This window comes from Gopherus evgoodei, chromosome 14 (genome assembly GCF_007399415.2).
Source record: "Gopherus evgoodei ecotype Sinaloan lineage chromosome 14, rGopEvg1_v1.p, whole genome shotgun sequence".
In the NCBI taxonomy this organism is placed as follows: Eukaryota; Metazoa; Chordata; order Testudines; family Testudinidae; genus Gopherus; species Gopherus evgoodei.
The window spans coordinates 33,136,148-33,159,028 of record NC_044335.1 but is presented as its reverse complement, the minus strand read 5'-3'; the positions used below and the strand labels follow the sequence as shown (position 1 = coordinate 33,159,028).

General features: G+C 52.6%; 1 protein-coding gene across 1 annotated transcript in view; it reads right to left on the bottom strand.

Moving 5' to 3' along the window:
* Positions 1–22,881, bottom strand: part of LOC115635096 (arf-GAP with SH3 domain, ANK repeat and PH domain-containing protein 2-like) — a 103,432-nt gene that overhangs the window by 44,169 nt on the left and 36,382 nt on the right. Inside the window, exons 7-16 of the mRNA XM_030533380.1 lie at positions 21,508–21,593; positions 20,962–21,037; positions 19,393–19,479; positions 17,820–17,920; positions 7,314–7,383; positions 6,458–6,545; positions 5,557–5,605; positions 4,418–4,581; positions 1,743–1,876; positions 852–943 (exon numbers count right to left, since the gene is read on the bottom strand). Coding sequence (XP_030389240.1) covers positions 852–943; positions 1,743–1,876; positions 4,418–4,581; positions 5,557–5,605; positions 6,458–6,545; positions 7,314–7,383; positions 17,820–17,920; positions 19,393–19,479; positions 20,962–21,037; positions 21,508–21,593 — 947 coding nt within the window. The remainder of the gene's footprint in view (positions 1–851; positions 944–1,742; positions 1,877–4,417; positions 4,582–5,556; positions 5,606–6,457; positions 6,546–7,313; positions 7,384–17,819; positions 17,921–19,392; positions 19,480–20,961; positions 21,038–21,507; positions 21,594–22,881) is intronic.

Sequence of the window (22,881 nt, the reverse complement as noted above, 5' to 3'; positions counted from 1 at the left end):
ACCTGCTGTGGGCTTATTTGGTGTTATTTCTCCCTAGAAGTACAGTCTTGTATTTTTTCAAAATGAATCTCGCCTTGTTATTTCTACTGTGTGTTTCCACTTCCTTTGTTGGATGTTTACCCTCACTCACGCTGGACCTGATCCCCCTTTGGGCTGCACCTGGAACTGGCATTTACACCTGTGCACAGTTGCTGTAAAATTCTGCCATTTCAACTCAGTAGCATCCACTGCCCACCATGCCCTGGGGCACACTACTGTGCCCTCGGGCAATGGGGGGCTGGGCTCACAGTCTGATCTGAAATGTAACTGATGTGAAGATCGTTACTGAAGAGTTGGCACCCAAGGGTATGCCCCTGCCCATGACATCTTCTCATGCTGAGGAGTGTTTTCCAATGCACTCAGCATTGGTCTAACGGCTCTCATTGACACCCAGGAAAATCTACCAGTAACATTAAAGGGAACAGAGCACCCACGCTCCAGGCAGCTTTGAAAATCTCAGCCCTGAGGTCACATCCCCTCCTGCTTGAAACTGCCTCTCTGCTGTGTCTGTCCTTGTGAAATGCCCAGAGCAGTCTGGGGACTCCTCCAGAAAGAAATGCCATCCGGCTCCCTCATTCCACGCCTGAGCATTGCTGAGGAGTGGGGCATGTATGAGGGTGCACTCTGACCCTCCTACCCCGGAGGAACCTGGGCATCTGTTCCAAGAAAATTGGGAGGGCGATTGGGAATATACAGTGCATTCCAAATAGGTGCAGGAGATAGGCTAAGCAACCCAATGCTCCTCAGCTAATACCCCAAAGCTCTATCTGGAGATGTTTGTCTTGGCTCCAGGCTCCTGAGAAACTACTTACATATCACTGCCAGCTGTGGGCTTCAGCAAAGGGCTGGGGAGGTTGGCTTCCAGAATGTCGTTAAAGCCAGAATTGCCAATGTTCTTAGCCAGCTGCAAAACAAACAAGCACGAAACAAGTTGGCGCAACAGCACCATGCAGCACCATGCTGAGAGCTGGGAGCGCATGCCAGCCAGTGTACTGGGGAGGAGGGTGCTGGAGGGTAGAGCCTAAAGGCAGGGACGAGGTAGGAATGTAAGCTTGCTTTGAAGCTCTGGCCCATGTTGTAACTAGCTCCTGTCTGTGCAATGCACTATCCAAGGTGCAGGCAACAGCAGAGCAAGGGGAAGCCCTCAGGGCACGCCCATGAGTGGCAGTGGAGTGGGGTGACGCCCTGAGGGAGCGCAGGTGGTGGCAGAACAAGGAGGGGCACCCTGAGGGAGCATAAGTCACAGCAAAGCAGGGAGGGGCACTCTGAGGGAGCGCATGTGGGCAGCAGAGGAGTGTGGGGACTCCCTGAGGAGGTGTGCATGGGCGGCAGTGGAGTGGGGACGCCCTAAGGGAGCACGCAGGTGGGTGGTGGCGGCAGCAGAGCGGGTGGGAGCCCTGAGGGAGCACACGTGGGCAGCAGTGGAGGGGGGACACTCTGAGGGAGCATGCGCATGGGCGGCAGTAGGGCGGGGGGTGCCCTGAAGGCGCTCAGGAGGCAGTGGTGGAGCGGGGGGACACTCTGAGGGCACACGTGTGGGCAGCAGCAGAGTGGGGGGGTTGCCCTGGGGAGCGCAGGAGGCAGTGGGGGGGCACTCTGAGGGAGCACACATGGTCAGCAGCAGAGTGGGGCGGTTGCCTTGAGGAAGTGCAGGAAGCCGCGGGGGGGGCGCTCTGAGAGAGCATGCGTGGGCAGTTCCCTACCAAGAGCTCGGAAGTTGCAAGCTTGTCCAGAGACAGCGACTGGATGCGGGAGTGGTGCACGCCCATCTCCCGGTGAATCCCGGAGCACTCGATGCAGATCAGGATGCCCAGGTTAATGGAGAGCCAGGCTGGGTCTGTTGGGGAGACAGTGCATTGCTCTGGTTAGGACCAACATCCCGCCAGAGGTGCTGGGCAGTCACAGGCACAGGGTGGGGTGGGCAAGGCACCTTGTCAACCACTCAGTCTAACCCCCCCCCTTTCCTACAGTGGGGCACCTGAGTAGGTGGTGGAAATGTAGAAGGGAGAGGTGGAGCAGGCGAGATGGACTGGGACAGAGACAGGAAAGGAAGGAGAGTGGAAGAGAAGCTAAATTGGGAATGAAGGTACATGGACAGTGAGAACCAGATTCCCCTTCCCAGACCAGGTACGCTTTACTGAAAGAGTCCTTGAACCTAGAAAGGGGCCTAGAACTGTCATAGCTCCTTTGCTTTCCTCCATGCAGCCTCAGGTGCCTCTGAGGGAATGGCTAGAGCACAATACTCTCTGGCCGTCTCAAGCTGGTGGTTGGTCCCTCAGGGAGCACAACCACCTGGTGCAGATCAGAGCAGCCCCCAGGATACTTTAGTCTGTGCCAGAGGCCAGGCAGAGAATCAGGGAGACATAACTGGACAGAATAGAGAATCTGGGCTGTAGAAAAAAAATGTGAGAACAGGAAGGGGAAGTGCCATGGGGTCCAAGGAGCCACTGGCCACTTGACTTTACATGATCGACTGAGTGGAGGATGGCAAAGGGAGCTGTTTATGGCAAACATAAAAATAATTTGAAAATGTCCCAGCTTTGGATGGGGGTGGGAGGAGAGTGGGGAGCCCCTTTCCCCCACTTGGATGCTGTCATCCCTCTAGAGTTTGTGGATGGGAGCTGACAGGTCTGCTGGCTGCCTTGCCATGCTGTTGCTGTGGGTTGTGCATGCTGCGCGCAGTGGCATCTTAGCATGTCTACACTTAAAATGGCACATCTGCACTGGTGCAGCTGCGCTGCTGTAGCAATTTGGTGAAGATGCTCTTTCCCTGACGGCCCATGGAAATGCGCTCTCCATTGCTGCTGGTAGTGGTGGGGCTGCCCATGGGGGTCTGGGAAGGGGAGCATAAATTCACTGATTTTAAAGGTATCTCTAGAAGGAGTTTCCAGGCCACTGCTTCTTCCTCCAGCTCCCTCACTGGAGCGAGAGGTTGGTGTCTTGTCCTCGCAGGTACACGTCTGTGTGCTAGTGCTCCAGCTTAGGTGCAACTCACACAAATGCTTGGTCTGAATGTTGCTTTGGGCAGGGACCTGTCTTGCTATCTGCTCTGTCTGTAAAGGGCCCTGTCCCCTCTGGAGCTAGCTCCCTAGCAACAAAACTCAAAGAAAGAACCTGACTTAGTAAGTCACACACGGACATGCCAGCCGCCAGTGCCTGGACATGTCTGAGCTCTCAGGCCCGGGGGGCAGAGAGCAGTGTGGGCTAGTGACTAGAGCACAGGACTTGACTTTACGCCAGACTCTAACACTGACTGGCTGAATGACCTTGACCAAGTCATTCCCCTCCCCGTGCCTCCATTCCCCCTGGGTAAGAGGCAAATGCTGATGGAGTTTGTAGGCTGCTGCCAGAGCAGAGGTGATCGCGCTGCCAGTTCTCCAATACAAGGCAGTTCCTGGGGTTTCATCCCATCTTTAATACTCACAGATTCCAAGGCCTCATCTAATCGGTCCTCCTGCATACACAGGCCAGCGAACTCCAAATAATCCCTGTCTTTATTCAAAACTTGCCAGGGATGGAGAAGTCACCACTGTGTCTAGCTTCAACTTCCAGCCACTGGAGTGTTAAACCTTCTCTGCTAGACTGAGGAGCCCACTGGCAAATATTTGTTCCCCACATAGGTACTTCTAGACTAATCACGTTCCCCCTTACCTTAACCTTCTCTTTGTTAAGCTAAATAGAGTGAGCTCCTTGAGTCTATCCCTATGAGGCAGGTTTCTAATCCTTTAATCATTTGCGTAGCTCTTCTCTGAACCCTCACCAATTGATCAGCATCCTTCTTGGACTATGGGCACCAGAAGAGGACCGAGGATTCCAGCAGCAGAGGGCAGGAGTGACTGAGTGGGAGGAACCAAAGGGCGGGCGGGAGGGGGAATGGAGGCACTGATTTGTGAGGTGCAAAGGGCTCAGCTAAGTGATGGCTGAGCGGACACAGTCTCCTCTCACCGAGCAGTTTCACAGCAGAATCCTTCCATTGATTCTGAGGGGGTCCAAGAACTTGAGGGCAGATCCATGGTCCCCCTCCCTCAAGGCTGTTATTCAGGGAAAGCTCTATGTGAGGCTCCTGCTAAACTGCGTACTTCTGCAGGAGGGAGGAGTGCAGGGCATTTTCCCAGGGAGTTGTGGAAATCCCCTGAACGGCACTGGTGAGGGGGATGGGAGCAGTGGCGTGCTGGCTGGGGTGGGAGTAAGGTGCCAGATGCTCCCTACCACCCACGGCTCCAGCAGTACTGTGAGTGGAGTACAGGGCTGCAGAGGGGCTAGCGGCTGTGTTCGGGATGGCTGCTGGAGTATGGTCACTGCATCACTGTGCTGGGTGCTGACTGTGCAGCGGCTCTAGGGTGCCTGTCTCTGTCCCATCCCCCATGACTATGCTCACCTGGTGCTGAGCAGTCGCAGCACACACTGTTCCCTGGCATGCACTTGATTTCCTCGATGATGGCCCTGGTCAGCCCCTCCATGCTGCTCTCTCGACTGCCATGCACCCGGCTGAATGCCACGTTCAGAGCCTCCTCCTTACTGTTGCTAAGAACAGAAATCCAGCTGCAAAGAGGAGGAAGCTGCTGTCAGAGGGGCTCCTGTTCCATGTCAGCCAGGGGGTATGGGCTCTGTACTCTGGTGCATGGCGGCGCAGAAGCGAGGACTAGACATGAGCCATTGCTTCCCTGCTGTGCCGTTGCCCCTGCATGCTCAAGGCTAACATGGGGAGGGTGATGGGGCAGTGGAGACCTCGAGTTCTGCACATGCACGTTGCTCTGAAGAGGGGCTCTACCCCATGGCCTCACCCTGGCACTTGGCAGGAGCCCCGGAGTGGCTGCAGAGCAGCATCTCAGGGCTGCAGGGATGGACATTGTGCTTCCAGACCTGCCCAGCACCTTTTGCCTTGCACCAACACTTGCCTGGGGCTGGCCAAAGCATTGGCAAGCCCTTTTTCACTACAGGCCTGTGCAGGCTCAGAGAAGGAAGTAGGGTGGGTTCACAGCAGGCTCCTCCCCACACCTCATTCCTGGCAGGAACTTGGTAGTGAGGGCCAGTGAGCTCAGACAGGACACTGTTGCCTTCTTGCTGCTGCGTCTCCCTGCAGGGCAGACAGAGCAGCCCAACAGCTAAGGCCACTTTTCAGCCTCCACGTCCACAGCTGGGGATGGGCAAGAGAAGGAGGCTGGAGGCAGTAGAGCTTTGCAGGTAAGTCCCACTGCACCGGCTGGTGCTAGGGCCAGGCAACATGGAGGCTGCTGGCTCTCCTGCTCCACACACAGGCACGGGAGCCAGGGGCCGTTGAATTCCAGCCATGGCCTTGGGCAAAGGCATCAGCAGCCTCTGCCTCAGCCTGGCTATGCTGCTGCCCTCCCTTCTGCAGGGGAGAGGAGGACACAGGGCTCTAGCCTGCGGCAGAGGAGTGAGATGGCCTAATAAGGTGGCTCCCGTTCAGCAGCTCTCAGGGCTGGTACTTGTCCCCTTCAAGGAGCCATTCTGTTCCCAACTCAGCGCAGTCCCTGCTCCTGCCCCTGTACTTACGCGGTGCATTCCTGCTCGTCCTCCGCCAGGAAGTGGTATGTGCGGTTATCTGAGATACACAGAACCATTTTGTGTTTAGACCTGAAACAAACCAGTACACAGAGGGCACCAACGCCACCCAGAACCAGCTGTCTGCACTCCCCAGGTGAGGGGTGTGTGGCACAGTCCAGCACACAGAGAGGGCCTGCTCCTACCCCATTCATTCGCTTAGCCTCTGCAGCCAATGTGCATGGGTTAGCACCCTGCCTGCCCCACCCGAAGGTGGTGCCCGTGGGGCCAGGTGCAAGAGCTCTGGACCACATGCCCATAAGCTGCAAGCATCTGAAGCTGTGAAGGTGCTGCATCACAGAGCTGTACCGCTTTCGCTCTGTCAGTCTTTCCTCAGCCCCAGGTCCTTTCAGGAAGCCAACCAGGGTGTTGTGTTTCACTGAGTTGCACGTACAGCACCCAGCAGGATGGGGCCCTGACTCGGAGTAGCAATACCAATACCTAGGAACACCTGTGGTTGGCTAAGCTGCCTGCATTACAATGTGCTTGTTACTGAACCTCTGCTTTCCTCCTGCTAGTGCCACCCACCCAGGCTGACATCCAGCATGGATGTACTCCGGCGAATCCCACCATGGAGATTCCCTTTCATCGCAACAACCCAGCTCGGCGTTTGTCAAGCAGCTTGAAAGCTCAGAACTGCAAACGACCTCGCAAACCTGCTCTGTATCCCCATGCCCTGGGCCTGGCCTATAGCTCCCCACTGGAACCACACAATCAGTGCCCCTGCCCTGCACCTTACTGCCTGCTTGCATTGATTCTCTGACATGCCGCCTTCTCGGGGCCCTGAGTCAGAGATCCAGCACACGGCTGCCTATTGGGCCTTCCCAATTATGAAACAAACAATGGGACTCACGTGAAATGAGGTCGAAGCACTTCCTATCATCTGGGTTCGGCTTCACTTGGCAAGTCAACAAATTCAGCTTGGCTGGTGGGCGGTTTAGCTAGTGGATGGAAGATGGATCCTTAGTACTTGCAGCTTTGCTAGGACAGCAACCCCTGGGGGCAGGTCCCTGCCATGCTCCCAAGCAATTAGGGTCATTGAGGCAGGGAACAGGGAGGAAGAACTTCCCAGCGGTTAGGGACAAACCTAAACTTGGGAGACTCAGGTTCAAGACCCTGCTCTGTAAGAGCCTGCTGATGTGAGCCTGGGGAAGTCACTTAGTCTCTCCGGTCTCAGTTCCCCTCTGTCCACGGGGATAAGAGCCCTGCCCTGTCTCCCATGGGAGCTGTGAGGGGAAATCCATTGAAGCCTGTGAGCACTCAGCTAGGCCAGTGACAGGGGCCAGACAGAACGCAGTGGGCCTTCCGAGTAACCCAGGCACGTTGTTCTTGCTGGTGCTGTCATCAATAACAATAAAAGAAATCACAGCAATGCTCCCCTGCTTTCCCCTGCTCCCGGATGCTTGGTGCACTCTCTATGCAGGCTCTCAGGCTGGGCAAGACCCTAGTGCATTTGCCTGTGGTCCACTGAGGGCACAGGGACTCCAGCCTCAATGGAAAGACTCCAGTGGGCACAGGGTCAGGCCAGCAGCATGGGGCTGGAGAAGATCACAGTCCAGGGTTTCTAGTCAGGCTCAGGATAAGCCACTAGACTCACTGTGGGTAACAGTGTTAATCATCTGCACAACCCCCTGGAAGGGACTGAATCCCACAGGCCTTTTCAGCCCACCGCTTCCGAGCATGGGCCATCATGGAGGCACCGGCCCTACCGTGCTGTGAAAGATGGTCAGGTAGCCATTCTGGATCGTGCACTTCCTCTTCTGCCAGACCTTCCTCAGCCTGAAAATGAACCGGGAATTCTCTCATTTCAAAGGAGTTGTTGAAAGTCCTACTGCCCAGGCTGCCAGGAACTAGCCTGTCAAAGCAGCGTGCAGAGCAGCACCACCGTAGGCAGCAATGCAGAGAGGAGAGGAGGCCACAGCTAAGGCCACAGCTTCTGCTCCTGACAATCTGCCTGGCTCGTGCAGGCCTGGGGGTGTAGCAAGAGCAGGGGGGGCAGCCCTTGGCCTGCTGTGAGCTGAACGAGGTGGCCTGTGGCACGCCGCAAGAGGCGTGATGGACTGGCAGCACAGCCTCTTACTGGAGACGATGTATACAGCATTTTCCCCAAGCAATGGGCTGCCACTGCTGCCAGTCCCAGCCTGGCAGAGCTCACTGCTAGGATGCGCTCCAGGCCTCTCAGTTCATGTGCTCCCTTCCACTTCTAGCTGTAGCCGTTGTCATGTCCTAGATTCCTCTCCTGCCTTGATATTTACACCCCAAAGGGTTTGTAAACTGCCTTGTCCTCTCCCCACCTGCAGGCACTGCTCAGCCAAGCTGGACATGTTACGCCCTTCCAGTCTCCTTCGCACATCAATCCCTTCGGCCCCTGATCATTTCCAGGGTTTACCTGGCCTCTTTGCTGCCATATTGTACTGCAAACTCATGACAGATTTGGAAGTGTCTGTAATAATCTATGTGTGAGACAAAGTGGGCAAGGTAATGTCTTTTATTGGCCCAGCTTCTGTTGGTGGAAGGGATAACCTTTCAAGCTTACACAGAGCTCTTCCTCAGGTCTGGAGAAGGTAATCAGTGTCTCCAAGCTGGAGGTTTTTAAGAACAGGTTAGATAAACACCTGTCATGGATGGAGTAGAGCAGGGTTTCTCAACCCGTGGGTCAGGACCTAGCACTGGGTCACCAGAATGTTTCAAAAGGTCACTTGGCAGCTCCTGTGACTCCTGTCCATGGGACAGGATGGACTCGCCTCCCTGCTCCAGGCATTGCAACCTCTGAGGTCCTGTGCCATTCAGATTTGGCGCAGCTGTCATCATGACAGGAGTCCCAGTACGCCAAATGGGAGTGAGTGGCAGAAGCCAGGTCACAATTCCACTCTCACAAAGTCAAGGGAGCAGTCAGGGAGCAGAGCCAAACCTGAGCAGCGCTGCAGCCCCTGAGATTGCAATGTCTAGAGCAGAGAGCCAAGTCCAGCCAACCCCACAGCACTGGAGCTACAGGTGCCACCACTCTGGGGTGAGTGCTGAGCACGATCCAAGCCCCCTGGGGGCAGGATCCAATTGAAACCACCCGAGGGCCTCTACCCCCAAACTATTTACTGGGTTGCGACAGGCCATAAACATTTACAAATGGACCCTGGGTCCACAAAGGTTGAGAACCACTGATCTAGATAATACTGAGCCCTGCCTCAGTTCAGGGGGCTGAACTAGATGACCTCTTGAGGTCCTTTCCAGTCCTAAATTTCTACAGTTCTAAGGTGGAACAGATTGTTATGCAAAAGGGGTTCACATGTTGTAGGAGATCACTTAAAATGAAGTGAGCAATTAGCACCTTTGCAGTGGATGACAACGGAGGGTTAGTAGGAAGCAGAGTGTGTTACAAATTGTTGTAACAGACCGTAAATCCAGAGTCTCTGTTAAGTCCATGATTTTTAATGTCAAGCAGAGAGTTGTGAATTTAAGGCTATGTCTGCACATATATCGCCGCTGCAGTGCATGTGGTGAAGACACTCTATGCCAATGGGAGAGAGCTCCCCCATCAGCATAATAAAACCAGCATCTGCCATTTGCAGAGATACGTCAGTGGGAGAAGCTCTCCTGCCGACATAGTGCTTTCCACACCAGTGCTTATGTTGCTGTAATTTATGTTGCTCAGGGGGGTGGTTTATTCACACCCCTGAGCGACATACGTTTTGCCAACATAGTGTGACAGACCCAGGCCAGTGGGGTGCAGGAGTCTGGCAGAGGGCAAATATACTGGTCACTGGGTGAGTAGTTTTCTGTTCCCTGAGTGACCAGAGCAGGGGCTGCACTAGAGTAGTGAGGAACTTGCTAGAACCAATTAAGGCAGACAGGCTGATTAGAACACCTGCAGCCAATCAAGGCAGGCTAATCAGGGTACCTGGGTTTTAAAAGGAGCACTCTCCAGTCAGATGAGGAGGAGCCAGAGGAGAGGACGTGCGTGTGAGGAGCTGGGAGTAAGAGACACAAGGAACTGAGAGTGAGAGGGTGTGCTGCTGGAGGACTAAGGAGTACAAGTTTATCAGACAGCAGGAGGAAGGTCCTGTGGTGAGGATAAAGAAGGTGTTTGGAGGAGGCCTTGGGGAAGTAGCCCAGGGAAGTGTAGCCGTCACACAGCTGTTACAAGAGGCACTATAGACAGCTTCAAATCCATAGGGCCCTGGGCTGGAACCTGAAGTAGAGGACGGGCCCGGGTTCCCTCCAAACCTCCCAACTCCTGATCAGACACAGGAGGAGTTGGTCCAGACTGTGGTGGAGATCACTGAGGTGAGCAAATCTGCCAATAAGCGCAGGACCCACCAAGGTAGAGGAAGAACTTTGTCACAACTGGTGTCAGGGGTGGGATCTGGTGTGCACAGCACAGCAGAAGAAGGAGGGTGATTAAAAAAAAAAGGGTAGAGGGTTTTGGTTTTTTTTCCCACCACAATTGATGACTTAGTATAGGCATTGATACAAGCTACAGCGGCCCAGCAGGAGGCTACCCGTGTCCAGGCACCCGCCCAACAGGAGGCAGTGCGGCTGCAGCGAGAGACTAATCGCCTGCTGAAGGACCAGGCTTCTCAAGACCGGGCTATATTGCGGGAACTGGTAAACCAGGTAAAGACCCTTACAGAGCTGAACCACGGCCATGATGGGATGCAGATCATACGGGCCAGCAATTGGCTGCAGAAAGTGACATGGGAGGATGATGTAGAGGCATACCTTCTGGCCTTTAAGAGGACAGCCCTACGGGAAGCCTGGCCTCGAGATCAGTGGTCTGGCATCCTTGCACCATTCCTGTGTGGGGAGGCCAAGAAGGCTTACTATGATCTGCCTGAAGAAGCTACAGCACACTATCCCCAGCTGAAAGCAGAGATCCTGGCCAGATCTGGGGTAACGACCGCAGTGCGGGCCCAGCGGTATCACGAGTGGAGGTACCAGGAAAACAAAACCCTGCTGTCCCAATGGTATGACCTCATCCATCTTACACGAAAGTGGTTGCGAATGGAGTCCCGGAGCCCAGAAGAGATACTAGAGGTTCTGGTCATCGACCGATACATGAGGGGACTACCGCCAGACCTTCGTGCCTGGGTAAGCCAGAACGAACCCTCCATCTATGACGAGGTTGTTGCACTGGCAGAGAGGCGAAGGCCGGCGAGGGAGCTGACCCGACCAGTTAAGGAAGAGGCGCCCTGGGCTAAACTAGCAGCACCAAGCCCTAGAGCTCGGGTGACTGGGCCACCAGGGGATCACAGGTGGAAAAAGAGAGGGGCTGAAGGCCCACCAGAGACCACAAAGAGTCGGAGCACAGAGGAAGAAGAGGATTGTGAAGTTAGACTGCCCAAACCAAGAGACCGGGGAATGCCCAGGGCTCCATACAGATGTTATGCCTGCGGGGAGTGGGGACATATAGCTGCACAGTGTCCCAATGCTGAGGAGCCAATGCAATGTAACCTGGGGAACTGGGCAGACCCATGCTCCCTAATCCACCTTGTGGGGGTCTCACTAACCCCACATATGTACACCAGACCAGTAAAACTAAATGGGGTAGAGACCACGACACTGGTTGATTCGGGGAGTGCTATCACGCTTGTCGCAGGGAAGTTCGTCAAGTGTAGTCAGCTGCTGCGGGCTAAGCGTACAGGGATAACATGCGTCCATGGGACAGTTGGTTATTACCCCACCATCCCAGTAAAACTCGAGATTCAGGGGAACATACTGAGGTAGCAGCAGGTGTAGTCCCTAAACTCCCATACCCGGGAGGGATTTCCCAGGGTTTGGAAACTTACTGCCAGTAGGAGGATTGGAGGAAAAGGGGAACCCTGAAGTTAGTGAGGCATCCACAGTAGACTGTCAACCCCCAGTCTTCTCTGAAATATCCCCAGATTTATTTTCCATTCCCAGACAGGGTAGAAAGTCAAAAAGGGAAAGGAGGGCAGCTAAGGCCTTGGGAACCCGAATACTGACTCAAAGCCAGAGGGTCACTCTCGTAGGTAGGCGGACCCGAGCAGCTGTAAAGGAGGCCACCCAGGAGGAAGAAGCACCTGAGTCTGACCCCCACCCTAACGCTTCTGAACCAGTAGAGGCAACAGAGACTGGGTCCCTAGTTTTTGGGCAAATTAGCCCAGGGAGAGGAAATTTTGGGCAAGACCAGGCTGAAGACCCAAGGTACAACAACATTAGGAAGGAGGTGACTGAAATAGATGGGGTCCCCATGGAAGGGAAAACCCAGGGACCAGGACCCTACTTCATAATGAAGAAGAATCTCTTATACGGGGTTGCACCAGTACAGGGGCAGAAAGTACAGCAGATCCTAGTACTTCAAAAACACCAGAACGCTGTATTAAATCTTGCTCATTAGTCATCTTTTTGGGGGGCACTTGGGGGTAGAGAAGACCCTGGCACGAGTCCTACGATGGTTCTTCTAGCCCGGAGTACATGAAGAAGAGTGGAGGTACTGTGCGTCCTGCCCGGAGTGTCAGCTGCACAGTCCCCGTCCCCACCTGAGGGCACTTTTAGTACCCCTTCCCATCACAGAAGTCCCCTTTGAGCGAATAGCCATGGACCTAGTGGGACTCCTGGAGAAGACGGCTTGGGGCCACCAATATATACTTGTTGTTTTGGACTATGCTACTCGCTACCCAGAAGCCATCCCCCTGCGAAACACAGCCTCTAAAATGATAGCCAAAGAGCTGGTGGGGGTCTTTTCCTGAGTGGGGCTACCAAAGGAGATATTAACAGACCAAGGAACCCCATTTATGTCAAAGCTAATGAAGGACCTCTGTAAGCTGCTCCATATACATAGCCTGAGAACTTCAGTCTGCCATCCGCAGACTGATGGGTTGGTAGAAAGGTTTAACCGAACCCTCAAGGCTATGATACGGAAAGTGGTAAGTTGGGATGGGAAGGATTGGGACACCCTACTACTCTATCTTATGTTCACTATCCGGGAGGTACCTCAGGCCTCAGCTGGGTTTTCCCCCTTCGAGTTATTATATGGGCATCACCCCCATGGCATACTAGTTATCGCCAAAGAGATCTGGGAAGAGGAACCCAATGAGGGGAGAAATATAATAGAACATGTAATACAGATGTGAGAACGGATAGCCCAGGTCACCCCTATTGTACAGGAACATTTGGAAAAGGCACAGGAGGCCCAGAGAACCCATTACAATTGCCAGGCAAAAGTCCAACAGTTCCAACCAGGGGATTGGGTAATGGTGTTGGTACCCACTGAAGAAAGCAAGCTTCTGGCCCAATAGCAGGGACTCTATGAGGTGGTTGAACCTGTGGGGGAAGTAACCTACAAGATGTGGCAGCCAGGACGCCGAAAACAAGAACAGATTTATCAGATCAACCTTCTGAAACCCTGGCATGCACAAGAGGCGTGCATAAGTGTCCAAAAAGACCTAACCCAGGAAAACAAGCCTTCCAAACAGGTGAGAGTGTCTCCCGATTTAACACCAGACCAGAAGAATGAGGTGTCTGAGATGATCTTCCGGAACCAAGATGTGTTCTCGACAAAACCAGGTCGAACAACCGAGACATATCACCACATCGTCACAAATCCTGAGGCCAGAATAACAATGAAGCCCTATCGGGTGCCAGCAGCCAAAAGGGAGGAAATAAAAGCAGAAGTAAAAAAAATGCTGGAGTTGGGGATCATCGAAGAATTCCACAGTCAGTGGTCCAGCCCAATCGTGCTGGTGCCCAAACCTGATGGAACCACAAGATTTTGCAACGACTTCCGGCAACTAAACGAAGTATCCCAGTTTGACGCATATCCCATACCTCACATAGATGAGCTAGTGGACCGTGTGGGTAATGCCCGGTATTTGACTACTCTATACTTGACAAAGGGGTACTGGCAGATTCCCCTTGCGGAAGATGCAAAGGAAAAGACTGTGTTCTCTACACCAATATACTGTCCTCCTTTTTGGACTACATGGGGCCCCAGCTACTTTCCAGCGCCTCATGGACAAGCTGTTACGCCCGCATAACAGTTATGCTGCTGCCTACTTGGACAATGTGGTCATTCATACCCCAGACTGGGAAACCCACCTAGAGAAGGTGGAGGCAGTCCTTGATACCTTCAGGCGAGCTGGCCTTACAGCAAACCCTGCCAAGTGCGCTGTAAGGTTTACAGAGGCCAAATATCTTGGCTACATTGTGGGAAAAGATCTGGTAAAACCCCAAGTGAACAAGTTGGAGGCCATCCAAAATTGGCCCCGACCACGTCGCAAGAAACAAGTCCGGGCATTCCTAGGTGTAGTGGGGTATTACCGACGATTTATCCCCCTCTTTGCCATAAGGGCAAGCCCCCTGACAGACCTAGTGAAAGCCCATGGACCTGATCTGGTGAGATGGTCTGACGCAGCAGAGGAAGCATTCACAGACCTACGGACTGCCCTCTGGATAGGCATGTGTAGGTCCCATGGAACTTGAAAAGTGTGTTCTGGAGAGTATTAATCATCATAGCAATGGAGACATGTCTGCAGGTTTTGTATCTGTTGTTCTGGCAGGGTCTGGTTCTGCTTTGAGTTGTTGTATCATGATCCATGGGAGCCTGCTTCTGATGATGAGCTTAGTGAGGTTTGAAGGCCAGAAAAGGGGTTCAAGAAAGATTTCTTTCAGGATGTAGTCCCCATCAAATATGGGTTGTATCTGTTTGATGATACCTCATATGGATTCCAATGTGGGGTGATAGGTGACAACTAGGGGTGTGCAGTCAGAGGCTTTTTCTTTTTCTGTATTGAAGCAGGTTCTCCCCAGGTATTTGGGTAGCCAGTTCCATGATGCAATCTACTTCTCTGGTGGATTGTCCTTGCTTCGTGAAGGCAGTTTTAAATGTGTTAAGGTGTGTATCCCTGATTTTCTCCTCAGAGCATAGTCTGTGATATCTGAGTGCCTGGATGTAGATAACAGATTTCTTGGTGTGTTTGGGGTGATTACAGGATCTGTGAAGGTAGGGGTGGTAATCTATGGATTTGTTGTATATGGTTGTCTGTGGTGTTTCTCTTCATGGACTATTCTGGAAAAATGCCCCACAAAATCAATGATATACTTGAGATACATGGATGATATTTCCATCCTCTGGACAGATGACAGACTCCGTCATAGATTTCCACCACAACTTTAACAACCACCATCCATCCATTGAACTCTCTCTGAACACTCCGACACCAGCATAAACTTCCTGGACACCACGATCAGCTTCAGCAGTGGAACCCTACAGACATTTATGCACAAGAAACACATGGATCACCACATCTACCTTCAGAGATCCAGTAACAGTCCCAGACATGCCAAGAAATCTGTTATCTACAGCCAAGCATCAGATACCACAGAATATGTTCCCGTGAGAAAGTCCAGGATACACACCTAAACACACTTAATACCGCCTTCACTAAACAAAGACACTCCATCAGAGAAGCATATTGCATCATTGAATGAGCCACCCAAATACCTCAGAAGAATCTATTTCAGTAGAGGGGAAAAAAAACCCTCTGACTGCATATCCTTAGTTGTCATTTACCATCCCACACTAGATACATCATATCATCAAACAATAACACCTGATGCGGACTACATCCTGAAAGAAATCGGTTCCAGGCAGCTGTGTGTGGGGGGGAATGTGCATGGCAGACTGGAGGATCCCGGCAGTGCAAGCGGCAGGGGCGGTGACAACGCTGCTGGAACGGTGACTGCAGTTGGTGGCGGCACCGGTGAATGCAGCAGTGTTTCTCTTTGTTCTCAGTCCTGGACTACTTGGGAGCTGCAGCAGCCAAGTCAACATGTGACTTCTCAACCAACTGGGCCTGGCTCAGGGAGGCAATGCTGCATTTAGGGGCAGTCCCAGACTGGGATCTGTCTGTATGCCCATGGCTGTGCTTCTTATGGTCAGAGCAGGGCTTGTCAGGCGGCGGCAGTATCAACAGATACGTGGGCACATAGCCTCTTCCACGAGGAACTTACAGAGACAAAGTTCCCTGGCTTCCTGTGTTCAGATTGGGAACAAACGTCAGATGGTGCAGTAGGCCACAGCATGGGCTTCGCCGAGGCAGTAGAAGCACTGTTGGTGCTTGTCGCTCTCAGGAAGGAGCGTGGGCACAAAGCGCAGTTTTTGAAGCTGACTTGCCAGGGCATAGTCACTAGGTAGGGAAGTTCCCCCAACGGGAGAAGAAGTCTGAAAGGAAACCTAACTAATTACAATACATTATACAAACAAGAAAAATACTATCTGTAACTAGGTACACAAAGGCGGAACAAACTATCAACTGTCTTAGCTAGGCTAAGAACACGGAGGAACAGGGGTTCCAACTCTGCCCATGTGGTGGTAAGAGGGAATTGGAGTGGAGTCGATGCACACAACTTCTTATAACCTTGACAATGCATGATGCACATCTGGGTCAACAGACTCTGCTACAGACTCCCGCTCTGGCACATGATGCACATGTGCACACACCTTTGGAATCCATATAGGGGCCATCACTTGAAGAAGAAAAAGGCCTCTATCATAGCAGGAGTCGTGTGTAGGCCTACTGTTGTTTTAAAATCCTTTTCTCTCATTAAGCTGTTACTGCTGTTCACAGTAGACAACAGGAACAGTTTGGGTCACTCTATTCATCACAGCTCCCCAAGGGAAGAAACACAGGTTCCTACTCCAGTCAAATGTGGTTGGAAATCAAGGACCCGGTCTGAGTGGGGGAAATCACAGGACTCCACTCACAGAAGTGAAAGCTAGAGGCCTCAGATCTGGAGGAGATGCATTCAGAGAGACCCAAGATGGGGACAGGTGCAGCCAGCCCTGATCTGGGACACCATCATCTTACATGTCTCTTAGCATCCCAGCTGCCCTGTGTTCCCTCCCATTGTGTATAAGGCAGTGGCACAGGAGACTTGGCTTCTATTCCTGGTTCTGCCATCCACCAGCTGTGGCCCCTTCACTGCCCTGTGTCTCCCTAGCCTCTCAGTCCAGGGCCGGCTCTGGCTTTTTTGCCGCCCCAAGTGCAAAAACCAACCAAACAAACAAATAAAAAAAATGTGCGCAGGGGCCGGAGCAGCAAAGGGGGGGAACAAACCTGTCAGCGAGCCAAAACAGCAAAGGGGGGGGCAGGAAACCTGCCGACCGGTCGGAGCGACGTGGGGGGAGATGAAACAAACCTACCGACCGGTTGGAGCAACGGGGGGGGGGGGCGTGAAACAAACCTGCCGGCCAGAGCAGCGAAGGGAGGGGTGGGAAACCTGCTGGCCGGTGAGAGCAACGAATGGGGTGGGGTGTGAAACAAACCTGCCGGCCGGAGCAGCGGCGGGTGCAGGGGGACTCCCAGCGCTGCAGACCCCGGGCAGCAGTGTGCACACCCCAGCTAGTGAGGGGGGGAGAGAGAAGGGGGCACCAGGGCTTCCTTAAGCGGGGCACTCGCCATGCGGCCCCTCCAGCCACGCCACCTGCTGGGAGGGCTCCGCGCCGCTCTGGTGGGCAGGCAGGGAAGGACGCGGGCTCCTGTGCCGGGCTTGCTGCAGACCTGGCACCACTCCCAGCAGCTCCCTTTGTCCGCGCTGCTGCCCCCTACAACCTGCAGGGGCAGCGGAAGCAGTGAAGCGCAAAAAAAAAAAAAAGGATTGGGTGGGAAGCCGCCCCTTGGAATCTGCCGCCCCAAGCACCAGCTTGCTCGGCTGGTGCCTGGAGCCGGCCCTGTCTCTGTCACAGAGGGATCATGGTACTGAGCTCCTGTGAATGGTTTTGAGATCTGTGCAGGAAGATCACTGTTCCATCATTTAATATCTTCCTTAATGTTGCGGGGGAGCGACATTAGTGAAGTGCGCAGGGGAGGCTAACCCGGGCAGAGTGTCATGCCACTGAGCATGGGGAGGATAGGAAAGGGACCTGGAAAGACTTGGAACTGGTAGAAAAAACCAAAGGAGGTTCAGCTTGGGAGTCTGCAGTGAATGCTCCTGGGAACACGGTACTGCCATCCCTAAGCCCAGCCCCCATGCAGATTGTCACTAGAACCTCCCCCCATGTTATTTCTCATTCCCCTTTGTTTATGCTGCTGCCCATAATTTTCACTGCACACAGCATTGTTCCCATCTGATCCAAAATGAACTCATTGTGAGGGAAACAGTATCTAGAACAGCCTAGTAACTCAGCTGGGGGGGCTGCGGGGCTGCACTGGAGATCCTTAATGTCTACGCTACAGACTAGTGAGATCTGCACTTACCCATCACTTTTCTTAAAGAGGTTCCCTGATTTCTCGGTCCCATACTGCTTGTTCCCCTGCAGCTGGTGCATGTTGTACCGTAGCTGCTTGTTAGCAGAGTCCTTGTAGACAGAAAGAGATAGCTGTTAGCCCATGCACATCTCTTCCTAGGGTGACTCCTCCTGACCAGGATATTCCAGACTGGCATCTTAGAAAGGTCCCATCCAGGGAGGAGATGTGATGTTAATACAGAGTGCAGCGAATGTCGCAAGAACCAAACTCAGAGAGCAGTGCCCTGCACAGGGAGCAATCACAGACCGAACCGAGTGGTACAAAAAGCCACAAATCGCTCAGTCTGCTCCACAGCACTGCCCCCTTCCCAAGCTGGGCACAGAAAGGGAGAGGGAGCCCAGCCCTGGTTCAAACACTGCAGGGCAGTAGTGATGGAAGCCATTTCTGCCTAGCCACTCTCCGTGGCTGTGGGGTGTCTGGGAGGGGACATGGCCACATCATGCAGACACCACTGGAACAGGCCCCTTGCGGCAGCAGCAGCAGAGAGGCCAGTGACAGAGTAAGCCCTGGGGAGGCTGCTAGCATGCTGGGTACGCGAGTGGTCAGGTTTGGAGCTCCTGTCATTAGGGGGGTGCTTAATGCTAAAGGGAGTAGGTGAGAGTCTTACCAGAGGGGTGTTGGAGGGCTCCTCCCCCAATTCCAATCTCCCTGGGCCCCCTCATCTCCTTGTCTTCCCACAGCCTCTGGCAGGGGATCCTGCTGCTCCCTCTGGGCTCATCCCCTCTCTCTGGAGTCCCCACTCCACACAGCTAGGGCAGTCTGGCATGGCCCAGCCTGGGGATGCTGCATGCCCCAGACTGTGCTGCCCGTTGGCATGTGCACAATCCCCAGGGAGCCTGCAAAGGGGGCACTGCCAGGGCTGCAGGTGAGGCCATCAGGATGGGCTGCCCTGGGTGAGGCTGTCAGGACGGGCTGCCTCGGAGAGGGAGGCAGTCAGCAAGCTCAACAGGGAGAAACCACGACAACACCTCAGCCTCAGCCTACTCCCCTGGGACAACCAGGCATCTCCAGCAGCTGGGTCTGTGTGGAACAGGAGATGCATGTTGCCGGGACAGCAGGAGGGGTGAGGGAGACATGCCCTCCACTTCCCATTCCACAGCTGCTTTGGGAAGAGTGGGCTCCAGTCCCCAGGGCTGCAACTCCAGCACCTTCCAAGCACATGAAATTCACTCACAACATCCAACCCACAGCCCCCAAAGGAGAACTCTGCTGTGCCATGGATAGAGCAGAGGCCTCACCATCCCCTTGGCCCCTCTGGATTTGAGCTAGGAAAGCTGCTTCCCTTTGGCCCATAGCTTCCTGGGGGGGGTGGGGGGGCAGAGCCCACCTCACAGGGCTCATCTCATAGCCAGGAACGAGATGGACTTGCCACCCTGCACATACATTGTTCCCTGCATGGGCTCCAGGGATGCTGTGCAACGCACAGTATTGGACCGGAGTGACTGCTCTGATTGGTTGCTCCCCATGAATACTCCTCCAGGCAGCCGTAATGGCAGCAGCTAGGAAGGGGGACACACTTTACCTCTTTCTGCTCCAGTTGTAATGCTGTTTTCAGGTGATCTCGGAGGGAGCACAGCTGCTGTTTCTCCTCGTCCTGCCTGACCTTCATCTGAAAGGCATCACACCACAGTGATTCACTCAAGTAGGGGAGCTGGACTGTACTTTGCTTCTGTCTGTACATCCCACTCATTCTCTTAGGCAAGACAGGCATTTCTCTCCCACACTACATAACAAATGAGTTCCCATTCCTGTGGGAAGCACCATGTTGAAAACACAGGCCAGGCTGAGGTTGTCCCACCCCGTGCAGCACCATGGCACAGGGCATGTGCTATTGTAATACAAGCTTCTCCAAAACCCCATCTCCTCCAGAGCAGTTTGGACAGAGCTATCTGCAGGTGGAGGGAACAGCAGTGTTTCCTCAGTGCTCTTCAGCCAGGACAAATGGAGCCTGGTGGGTGCATAGTGGCTATGGTTTGGCTGCATTATATAAAGAATGTTTGCTCAGGACGGGTCATCATTACAACAGCTGTTTATGTTTCTGAACCAGGCATTGACTATTCAGAAGTCTGAAGCTCAATATGAGATGAGTCAGTAATGAAAGCAGTCAACAGGATCAAAAGTTCAGTTTGCCAGAAAACGAGAGTTAATTTTCAACATGCCTGTAGGGCAGACGCATAGCTGAAGAGTTTGTGTGTTTATAGCATTAAGGGACACTGCAAGTGTTGTGTATTATGCCTTGTTCTCCATTCCTCAAGTTACTGATTGTGAATAGATTGTATTGAGACAATGTATTGGAGGGTTATTTAAAATGTTGTTTGTATTAATGTGCTACAAATGTAAAGAGACCAAGAGTGTTAAAAGAACTGGCACTGAGCCGATTCTGGAGAACCCACCTTGGGCTGGTGAGGTCAGTCTCCGTGCAAAATATTAAAACCAGCCAGCTGTATATCTATTAAATTCAAAATTACTGGGAGGGAAACATGTAAGGAAGGCCCCAAAGTTACCTGCAGTGTTACTGAGGGCTCAGCACTAAAGATCAATACTCCACCCAAATGAGGATTGCAACCTCATCCTCATCAGAGAGATACAACAAAAGCAGTGCTTTAAAAAGATGATAGGACCATGGAGTAGCATCCTCAAATCTTTTCATGAGCTGTATGTACTTATCCTAGCTATCAAGCCCTGGGAAATTTCCACTTAGCCTTTAAACCTTCTCTACTTCCTTAGGGGTAGGACTAACGTATTTCAGGTTCCCAAAAAGAGGATATTGTTGGAGAGTGGAAGAGGGGGTGCTGGGGGGAGAGGGAGGGGGAAAGGGGTTGGGGTATTTGGTGGGGAGGCTGCAGCCCCAGCTGTCAGCCCCCCACGTGGGCGTGAGGGTGAGAAATCCTGGACAATTACTAATATTTTAAAAATCTACCCAAACAGAGATTGGCAGACCAAAACCGAGGTCATGACCCAGAAAAGCTGGACATATGGGAAGCCTCCTTAGGGGTAATAAGAGACTTTAGGGGGTAGACATTCTTCCTGCAGGGCCCATGCCCCCTCTTGCCTTGGTCCCTGGTGAGCTGGTGTTATGATGCATACTTACGCTCTGTAGCTCAGGGGTGAGCTTCTCTATAAACTGCTTAAGTGTCTCGGTTGCCCTTAAACATTCCTGAAAAAAACTAACAGGAGAAGCGAATGTGAGAATGGTTTGAACTAAAGCTCCTAGCATTGGCAGTGCTACATGTGATCAACATGCCGCTGTGCATTGCAGTCCTTAGGCCTTTGCTTTGCTGTGTCATTATTAACCCTTTGACCTCAAACACCTTATCATTATCAGGACCCCCAGATTCCCATAATAACCAGCGAGAACAAACGGAGGAGTGAGAAGCCAGCACTGTAACTGCCTTGTATTGTACTGTCAAACGCAAGTACCACTTCCTGTAACTTGCAAGACAGACACAACCGTAAAGCCCTACGGCTACATCATCTCCAGAGGGAGAGGAAGCTGAGCATGTTACCACACCGGTGGAGGGTGTCTGCAGGATATTTGTTCACTGCAAAATAAATCAATGCCTAGGTCTCCTCAGTTAAACTGGGGACCCGGCAAAGACAGGGAGGACAGAGAATAAAGACGACCGATCACTCTTACTTGAACTGAGCATTGCAATGCTTGATGTGGTTCTGCAGCAAGTCCACTCCTTTCTTGGTTTGAATCTCATTCACTTTGATCAGATACTGAGGGGAAAACACACCCAGGAGTTGGTTCTTGTTACCTGCTGGGTTCTGCATTGTTTACTTATCACCCTTTGTGTTGCCATGACTTGTGAATAACATGATTTTGGCTCCCACTACTGCAGTCCTGCCATTTTGTGCTAGCTATAGACTTCCTGGGAAGTGAGCCAGAGACCAGCAAAGACTGCCTAACACCGTGTTGTGTAGCTTAGTAGATGGTGCACGGATCTGTAAGCCTGGAGATTAGCCCCAGCTATTCCACTAGCTCCTATTAACACTTCTGCGCTCTTCACAGCTCTTATTGTGAGTCAAGCTTTCACACAGATTCACTGAACAGGAGCGAAGTCATTTAATGCTAACCCAGGGCTCATACTAGAAGGCCAAGTCTCACTTACTTTGCCACACACCTCAGAATATGCATGTCAAACTCGGCTCTTGTGTATCCCACGCTAACACACTGTGGCTCGGTTACTCTCTAGAAGCTAGAGCACATATAGAATGTTATGACTCCGCAACACTTCTGTACTGGACAGGTCTGGTTCTTAAGTTCTGGTGTCAGTGACTCAGGTGTTTACATCCACAGATCTTGGGTTCAAACCCCAGAGATGCCCCAAACAGGTGGTGTTACATTTAGCTACCCAGTCTGTAACCACTACACCACAATCTATTTTCAGAGCCAGAAATAGAAACCAGGAATCCTGATGCCCAATGTTCCACTGTCTCACAAATATTTGTGTAACCCACTGCCTGTGTGTGTGTTGTGGCTCCCTATCGGACAGTCCAGCATAGAAAACAACATACAGGCCCCAGTTAGTCCGGTAGTTAATGCGGAAGTGGTCTGTGTTGAAGGCTTAAATATGTATGTATAACAATTAGCAGAAGGACTCTGAAGTAACTACTGGAATGACTTTACATTGCAGAACCTTGTAATTAGAAGTGAATGCTGTGCTAGTTTATTTTACTGTTGCATGCATTTGGCTAATGGGAGCTGGCCCTTTAAGAAGAGAGTGTGGCTGACAGTGTGTTTGAGATTAGGAGTGCGTGGGAGATTTTGCCTGTGTGCAGAGAAGGGAGACCCGGCCTGTATGAGCTCCGAAGTGGCTGGAACGTGAGTTAATAAACTCATCTTTCCAGAAAGCAGACTCCCCCTCCGTCTCTCCGTCACTCTTATGAGGGAATGGATGATTGAGGGTGTTGCTACAGACCGGTTTGCCTCTGGCTGGCTGATTTGAATCCCACCCAGTCCAGCAGGGATACAAGCTTGCTCCTTTCTAATGGTAGCAACTACTGT